Genomic DNA, 9,487 nt, shown 5'->3' with positions numbered 1-9,487 from the left:
TGCGCAAGTTTCACGACGCCTACTCGACACTGGTGGCGCGCTCCGAATTTGATCCAAGTCGATATGTGTTTCAAGCTCCGTAGCTACCATTCTTAAATATATATACGTGGAATAACGTAAATAATTATTCGCGTAGTTAGGGTAGTAATTCAATTTTTATTTCATAGAGAAGTAAGGATAATTTCATCGAATAATTTAGCTGAATGGAGAAGTGTGCTATGTGGTGCTGCTGAAAAAAAAAGAAAAAGACACCCTATATGTATGTTCTACTCGAAAATACCTCCGATAGTCTAATGGTCCCTTCGGCAGGCCGTTTCAGAGCGCTCTCGCGAGCGGCGTTGTCTACTGCTGCTTGAAAGAGGGTGTGCGCCATGCGTTCAGCGGGTTCTTTGTGATTGCTCGCCTTCATCTTCGAGCGCTTCGAGGCGTTCCGGGCCCTGTCATCGGAGCAGCCGTCGAGACAGTGTTTCCAGCAACGCCATCGTAACATTGGCGGTGGTCCACCGTAACCTAGGCAACCTAGGCCGTGCCCTACATGCTCGCGAATCCTGTCTCTATGGCTCGCGTCTCAACGAACGCTCGTCCCACAGGCGGTTTTCCCGGCAGAGCCGTGAGCTTTGGATAGGCGGAACATCGGGCATTCACAGTAGTCACGTGGTTTCGCATCTGCCATTTCCTCCTCCCGGATCGAGTACACGTTCGCCTTGCGCGCTTGTCCTCTACCACCGAGTTCGGCGAACGCCAGATCTGCCCGACTCGGCTTCGGGGGATAGAGGCGATCAGCCGAGGATACCGCGTGATGGAGCTGTGGCTCTGAGAGCGTGGTGGATGTGCGTATTGAGTTATTTTATCGTGTTCGCGACGTAGTGGGCGTCACGCCGTTATTCCCTCCTTCGCCCACCTCGAGGCGTTCGAAGGCTGCCCGTCGTAGGCGCCCAGCTCTCCAGTGCGGCGCCGCTGAACCCAGAGTTGCTCGGCGCTGTGATCCGGAGGACGCAGCGCGGAAGCGGCCGCTGTCCGGTCGTAGCGAGAGCGAGGGCGGAGAGACGGCGCGGCACCCGCTCTCCCGCCGCGTCCCATTGGCCGGCCGCCGACCACAAAAGCGTCCGGCGTGTCGGCGAGGGTCGCGAGTGCTCAGTGCGTCACCGTCTCGTGGGGACCGCCGCGTGCTGCCCTGTGGACTTTTGCCGACGACGGCCGCCGCGCAGCGGGAGACATGCTCAGACCACGACAGGTGAGCCCCGCGGCGTGCACGCTTGTGCGCCGAGGGAGCGGCAGCCGGGACTGCTTCGTCGGCACGAGGGCGGGCAGGGCGCCCGAGCCGCGGTACTCGACGTAACCAAACCGTGCAACTCTCGAAATCGCGCACTCGTATTTCGACTACGACTCGTCGTCCGGCACCTCTGTGCTCGCTGTGTCTGTTTTCTGTTAGTCATTTTTGCCACCGCGACGAATGCAATGGGTGACCTGTTTGCAATGCAGACTGAAGCTACGTATTTCGTGCTCACTGATTCACTTACTTTTGTTCTGCACAACTCGGTACTATAAACCTCAAGGGTTCAGGTAATGGTCGCGAGACGCCACCGCATATAAGGGCGAAATCGAGAGTTCCTTATTGCACCAGTTTCTACATTCTGAGACTCGGCCTCCCATTTCATACATTTATCAGGCAAGCATATCGGCAAAGAAAAAAAATCACCTCCACTCGCTCGAGCTGTGACCAGAAACTTGTAACCACGTATCCGAGTAGTTGCACAATTTTGCCACCGCTGGCAGTGTAGTTTAATAAGTGGGGCAACGAACGACTTAGCATGACGCCTGTGAAGGAGGTCCCGTCACATACTGCGGGATCTCGCGATCCATCCTGTGCGGTGTGAAAGAAATCATTCTTTCTGGCTGTTCATCGTCTGTACGCGTTGAAATATACGCTCGATAATAACGATTGCGTGCGCGGCCTATGACAGTTGACGTTGAATCTGTGTTTCGGAAAACATTCTAGCTCGCGGTCTCCATCATTCAAATTTTGCCAACAGCGGCACTGGGACCTGTTTGTAGGCAGTCGCCCAAAAAAGCGCAGATTTCGTGTGCTTACAATTATTCTGCGCTGCTGGTGGCGCAGTGGCGGCTCACATGCTACGGCACTGACGCCGATCGTCAAGTACGCTGGTTTGATTCCCGACCGCATCAGGATAGGGACGGAATTCAAAAGAAGTAAAGTTAATTCTCAATGTGCGCGTCAAGGCTAACACGGTTAAAAAACGCCTTCCCGCCTCTCCCCTCGGCACCTCTGATATCTTCGGTACGTTAAATCCCATAACCTGATTTGATTTTCTCAAAGAACGTGCACATGCATGCATCTGGCAGAGTCGGTTCTCCTCCAATTATCGACGAAGGAAGGAGATGTTTGTGTTCATGATTGCGCTAGAAAAAAAGTTGATTCACGTCAGTGATGCCCTATATATCGCAGAAATTAGCCCCGTCATCAGTGTTTACTGAAGTTACATTGCCTGAATTAGCTCAAGTGATTCGAAACTTCACCTTGTCATCCCCTGGTCCTGATGGAATTACCGTTCACACGATAAAAATTTTATTCTATCTATCTCCTGGAGACCATCTAAATGTTATGAACTATTGCGTACAGAAAGCCTGGATACCTTACGATTGGAAAGTAGCTAAAGTAATACGATACCTAAAAAAAACCAGGAGTAGGTTATAACATAGAAAACATCAGACCTATTTCTCTTACTTATAATATTGTCAAGCTCATGAGAGGGTATTACATTGCAGAATTACTATCTGGATGACGGATAATTTAATATTAAGTCCAAATCAAATAGACTCCAGAGCTAATTGCTCAATATCGTGTGGACATGCTGATTTAGACAGCCGCATCCAACTTGCCCGAAAAAGGAGAAAATATTCCGCTTTGTTGAAATTAGATATAGCTAAAGCTTATGACAGCGTTGAACATTCACTTTTACTGGATATTCCGCAGCGTCGTAGTTTTCCAAATTATATTACCGCGTGGTTGGCAGAATTTTTGCGATCAAGAGAATTTTATTGCGTCAAGGACGGATATTCATCTTCTAAATTCAGACAGACTCGCGGTGTTCGCCAACGAGCGGTCCTATCCCCAATATTATTTAATATATTAATGTGCTCCATCCCCACATGTCAGGACGTGCACGTTTACGTGTATGCAGATGACATTGCAGTCTTTGCGGCCGACACTGACATCAGCACTTTATACCAAAAATTACAGAGATACACGAGTATGCTGTAGGTATGGCTTCAGACAATTTGTATGTCAATAAATGTATGCAAAGGCGCAATTTTACTGTTCCTGGTCACGGATCCGGTTTCAATTTCTGTAGCTTATCAGCAAGAACCCATTCCACAGGTTCAGTCTCTAAAATATTTGGGAATCACATATAACAGGACACTCTACTGGAGTCCGCAGATAGAAAGCATAGCAGGTATGGCACAACGTGCTTTAGGCATTCAGCGCAGAATGAGTAACCGACAACATGGACTACGTAGGGATTCACTCTTGATGATTTATAAAATGTACATGCGCCCCATATTGGAATTTTGGTGTGTCTTGTTCTCAGGCGGCCATGCTTATAAAATAAAGCCTCTGCTTCTTTTGGAGCGTGAGGCCCTACGCATGTGTATGGGACTTCCCATGTTTGTGGCTAATAATGTTATCTATCAAGAAGCGCGCCTTCCAAAATTGCCCTGCAGATTTCGCATCTTAACAATTCAAGCATTTCTGAAATTTTACAGCTTGCCGCTTAGACAACCTGAATACGCCTTTATTAATCATCCAAATTCCTTCTTCCTTGTCCATTTACCTCGCTTTCACACTCCACAGATTTTCTTTGTACAAAAACAATTAGATAGCCTGAATGTGAACATTTGAGCGGTAATTCCTGCAGCCGAATCAAATCGGAATATTAAGATAGATTTTTATGACATTTTCCCCCCAAACTGTGAGTTTGTATTAGCCACTTTTTTAAGTAACCTGCAGCAAGATTACCTAGCACACGTACATACAAATAACATAATAGCTACAGACGCTTCAGTGAACAACGAAAGGGCGGGCGTAGGCATTTTCTCGCTTCCTATTGATTGGCTGGTCATTCTCCTTGAGACTGCCAGATTTGACACCCGTTTTTGAAGCCGTGCTTTTAGTAGTGATTTTAGCGCTTCGAAAACTCCCTTCAAACTCAATAAATGCGGGGGTTATAACTGATTCCCTTTCGGTTTGTACTTTGCTTACAGCTTCATCCAATTCGGCAACTCTAAAGACGTTTCTAGCATTAATTCCTCCACAGTTCAATTCTCTGAAACTAATATGGGCACCTGGCCACTGTGCCTTACATTCAAATGAAATGGCAGACTGATTGGCGCGAGCATCCCTCAGTGGACCTGTAATGCCGGTTATTCCAGTAGTGGCGCACATACCAGCAATTGTACATCGAAAATATTCAATTCATTGAGATGACACTGAATTACTAACAACATGGACAGAATATCAGCACCTAAAATTTCCGTGGAAAATCCAGTGGTGCCCATCAAGGCGATCAGAAGCAGTGATCGCGAGATTACACTGCCGGCTCCCTCCATTAAACCTATATTTACACAGGACTGGTCTGATGCTATCGCCTATGTGTCCATACTGCCAAGAAATAGAATCATTATATCATTACTTTTTGGTATGCCGGCGATACAAATCGTTAAGAAAAAGACATCTAGAATTTCCGCTTGCTAAATAAGGGTTAATGTTATCATCAGAAATCATACTATCTTTTGGTGCGTCAATTATGGGAGTCAGCCACAGGGATGTGTTTGATGCCGTTTGCGGTTACATTCAATCAACAAGACGAATAACTTTTTGATTGTCGTCTTGTAATGTAATTTATTAGTTTTTGTATGTTTCCTTAACTTTCGTATTTCTTTTTCATCGAATAAATAACACTTCAAAAGAATAGGTAATCGCTTCAGCACGCAATTCTTGGCCAATCCCCCAGAGCCATAACATGAGGCCATCATCATCATCATCATCATCATCATCGTCGTCGTCGTCGTCATTGCGCTGCCGCGTCCGTCAGTAAATGAGGAGTTCTGGGTTGGCCAATGAGTCAGAGCAGGAAGTATTGTTCTTCACTCCGTGTAAGCACATGGACTCGCTCGGTCGTCGATAATCTTTCTTTCATATTCGATGAGAGACCAAGAGATGGCGTCGTCTGGGGTGGCTCGTAATGTTTATGTTTCTATTGTAAGTAGAGACACGGTATTCAGGTTTACTCACTACAAGTGCACTAGTCGGACGCATTAATTACATTTATTATTTAACCAACTTCGCATTTCACACGCGCTGAAAATTGTAGCAGGCTACCATTCACAGAAATAGTGCCGATTTTGCAAGAAAATCAAGAAAATATATTTACTTTGGCAGAAGCGTTTGCGAGATTTCGTGACTTTTTAGAAAATTTATTTAATTTGACAGGCGTAGCTCTTAGGGGACATTTCCGACACCCGTCGCACCGCCGTCGTAGTAGCGTGTCCACAATAATTATGGGCATGTGCTCCCGCCGGAAATAGACAAACTGAATGTAGAAGAGCACACTCGGCAACTCACTTTGAAGGATATAAAAATTCATCTTCTAGCACGCGCCTTCCATTGGCAGTTTAACCGGCTCTTTGCAAAGCAGGCGCTTAAGGGCACGAATAACATGCATGAGCGAGTGAATAGAGAGGAGAAGGGAGCAGTGCCTGGCGAAGCAGCCGTGGCAGTTCGGCGTTGGCTGGACGCAACAGACCAAAGGCAGAGGACGAGAGCCACGACCTCCTGTAGCTAGCGAAGGGCCATCGGAGTCGGGCGTCGTGATGAGTTCCGAATGAAGTTTCTCCACCTGGGGTTATTTCGCGCACACTCTCTTAACTAGCCGTTCTGCATTTCTGCACCTGTACAATACTACCGCAACCGCCTAAAAGTGATCTAATAATTCATGACCGCCAGCTAGATGTCATCACTAAATAAGAATGAAAACTCTCTAGACAACGGTGAAGTGGTGTCTTCACCATGCAGTAAAACACGGGATAGAATTAGAAGCAAGAATTATGGATCTTCCTATTGGCGGAAAAGTGAATGGTGCATCAATGTATTGCTCTTAGTCGCAAAATAGAGCGATAGCCAGGGAGAGCTTGCAATGTGTCACCTCACTTTTTTGTTAAATGAGACTTTGGTAATGCTCCCAAATGAAAAATCCTCGGGTTGAACCGAAAGCCTTTAGACGTTTAAATGGCTTAGTTTAATAACTATAAGATACCTAGCCCAGTGCTCAGATTTGAACGGTGTCTCGAGCTCTCGCAGTATCGCGTTGCTGAGAACGACAGAAAGCTGAGCTAGTTGGTAAGTATTCATTATGCAAAAAAGGCTAGGAGTGCAGACTGGACACAAGAGAAGTGCAGGCAGTAATAAAAAAATCGCGTCATCTACCTTCAAAATTTCCAGTTTTTGCTTCTTTTTGCCTGACATTTTTGTCGGCATGGTGGCCACTATCATTTATTATCTATATCTACAATTTTTTTCCGACAAACGTTTTGTCATTTCTTATTTTCTCTTATATCTATATTATAGATCAGATGCATAGCCAATGCTGTTTTGAAGTATTTCATTTCGGTCTTCTTATTAATTCCTATCCTTGAAACCAAGGGTTTGACTACAACTTGTCAAGTTGGAGATGGTGACGGCATTCCTATCTTTGGCAAATCCGTTGGCATGCATGGCGTGTGGCTGACACATGCGCAGCCTTCCTATGAAGGAGATGACAGGGAGCAACATTGCATACCATTTTTCGACATGCTGAATACAATGAAACATCGCTTTTGTGCCGTTCCCTTGGCTGTAATAAACGGGTCAATGTTCTTGGTCACCGCACCACTCTTTCGCTAGCCGGTTTCATTGGTGGCCCTGAACATTATTTCTCGTACTGGCCTTCTTAAAATGCTTGTCACATCGCTTTGCTGTTCCACAATATGTCATTTCCAAACCAGTGTTTGCAGCATGCGCTCATTATTTTCAGGATTAACTTTTCTGTACAATACAAGGTAACACAGTGGTGTTTCTTTATTTTGTCATTTTGACTTACTATGACAAACTTGACAAAGGAATCCCATTGCTGTGCAATCATTGTCGCTTAAATGCATAAATTTGGCTAGCTGCACTGCAAAAACAAAAAACAAATTCTTTCTAATGTATGCTCGATCTTTCTGAACCCTCCAGATGGTGTAAATTTTGCCCAGTCACTTAATTTGTATAAGTGCAGAAAACTTTGTCCGGTTCTTCGCATGGCTGGCTTGATTCTGAAAAGTTCAGCCCTAAGGAAACACGTGACGTGATTCTGCAATGGTCACGTCCACAAGGATGCAGTGCTTCTTTCTGAATGCGCACGCACTGCGTGGCAGAACACTCGAGGTCATCGAAGTTTGGTCCCGATGAAACGTGACGTCGACGCATCTCCCGACGCTGTGCCGGCTCCTATTAGCCTTCGGCGTCCGCGACACAATTGAATTACAGGCACACGCTTAATCAGCGTTTTTCAGGGCGACTCATCTGCACTTGGCTGTGTGCTCGGCCATTGTCGCGTGGGTTTCAATCAGTCGGCCTGCTCATGCATCCTTGAGGGCAAGGAATGCGGTGTGTCAGGTACGGCTGGAAGACAAATTGCGTGTTCGAAAGGTTGCTCGAGTCTTCGCATTTTTGTAATTTATTTGAGCCAACCTAATATTTGCGAGACCAGCAGCGCCTTTCGAAGCCGTGGCTGACTTTGCGTGCTGTAAATGCAAAGCACTCGGAAGCACCTCCGGCCGTTAGTACTTCATTCTCTACAACTTTCGTCTACTAACTGCCCTTTTTCTTTACTCAAAGCACGCGAATAGACATGAAAGACGAATATGAAAGTCCACACCTTGCGAATGATGCACGCTATGTTCAATAGAGTTTTGACATACAGCATCTGCGTGTGCACTTTGTTATCAGAAAGATTGCAGAAAATGTTTTGGCACAATGAAGTGGAACTACGAAGGAAATTCCTTTGTTATATGTGAATCATTATGCGGCAGAGAAATTGGGATTCGTACTAATTAAAGCATATTTGCTGAAAATCCGTAATTAGATATTCGGTTGCCATTTCTAAGTAGCCACTGAATTGATTTCTTGTAGCTTCCTAAAGGAGACATTTTTGTGTTAGCGAATAAAACGGATAAAATTTCTTTTTGCATATTTGAGACGATGAGCAAAACGAGAACAAGGCCAAAGCAAGAGCCAACGTTTCGACAAATTTCGACTTGTCGAAGCGTTGACTTTTGCTTTCAGCTTGTTCTCGCGTTGCTCATCTTCTTGAATTTCAATCTTTCGCCTTCCCCGTGTATTTCTCTGCATATTTGAAGCTTCAAATCAGTTTTCTTTTTTGACAGAGACTCGTAAGTGATGGCTTGGCAGCACACTAATCGAAACAGAAAATACAAATAAGAGTCATATACGCAGGTTTTCTCCTCTCTGCAGCGCAAGAATAAGCATCTGCTTTATTTAACGACTTCCTGCGGGCCTATGTTCTGCATTTTCCTTCACCTTGTCATCGAGTCTCCTCACAGAACTTCTCAAAAGCTTTTCGGGCACTGTTCACGACGACTCTGTTTGAGCAGACCTTTCCTTGCGATGACCCCCGGCCCGAAATAAAAAAAAAATGGACATCTTCGATTTCAACCGGGAGTGTTATTTTTTTTTCACTGCGCTTTGAATGTCAGAGACTGCTCACACTTCTTTTTTGGTCCTGCTGCACACTTGGGTAGCTCCGCTCAGCCCTGAATATCGCTGTCAGCTTTTGTAACGTTCTTTGTGTGCCGTTCAGTACATTCTGAGCACTCAGGCGCACATGTCTGCTCATGGCAGTGAGACAGGAAGGTCATTCTTAGGTTCAAAAGTGCCGCTATGTCAGATTCGTTTATATTCTGATCAAGAAGGCGACATATTCTGCGACGAAATGGCCGAATCTGAACAGGGCCAGTTGTCAGTGGCAGAAACAGTCGACGCACATCGTGTGTCGCCGGTACGTGAAGGCACAATGCGGAATGAGGCCGCACATCGGCGCGTGGCTGCGCTCGCCGCATTCGAACTCGTTTCTGCCGCTTCCGCTCCACTAGGTTCGTTCAGGTGAAAAAAAGATGCCGTCCTACCAACGAAAGCGAGGACCTTGACATCGCGGTCAGAGTGCACGCCAGCATTACAGAGAAAACATTTTTATGTGAGAAAAACAGCAATTGTTCACATGAAACAGTGAAAGAACTCGCGAAAACGTCAGGTACAGGGACCACTTTATTTACGAAGGCGCTGTCTAGACGCCATTATGATTCATACCATGTATGCCTGCATCAAGAACCGACAGCCAAATACTTTGGAAAAGGTCTAGATTTTGCCGCT

At 45.9% G+C, this 9,487-nt stretch overlaps 1 protein-coding gene across 1 annotated transcript in view; it reads left to right on the top strand.

The window, feature by feature from the left end:
• Positions 1-1,053: 1,053 nt before the first annotated feature.
• LOC135911049 (uncharacterized) overlaps positions 1,054-9,487 on the top strand; it is a 141,597-nt gene continuing 133,163 nt past the window's right edge. Inside the window, exon 1 of the mRNA XM_070532590.1 lies at positions 1,054-1,234. Within this exon, the coding sequence (XP_070388691.1) occupies positions 1,217-1,234 (18 nt within the window). The 5' untranslated portion in view covers positions 1,054-1,216. The remainder of the gene's footprint in view (positions 1,235-9,487) is intronic.

This window comes from Dermacentor albipictus, chromosome 1 (genome assembly GCF_038994185.2).
Source record: "Dermacentor albipictus isolate Rhodes 1998 colony chromosome 1, USDA_Dalb.pri_finalv2, whole genome shotgun sequence".
Lineage (NCBI taxonomy): Eukaryota > Metazoa > Arthropoda > Arachnida > Ixodida > Ixodidae > Dermacentor > Dermacentor albipictus.
The sequence above is the reverse complement of the archived record's forward strand: the minus strand, read 5'-3'. Positions and strand labels throughout refer to the sequence as shown.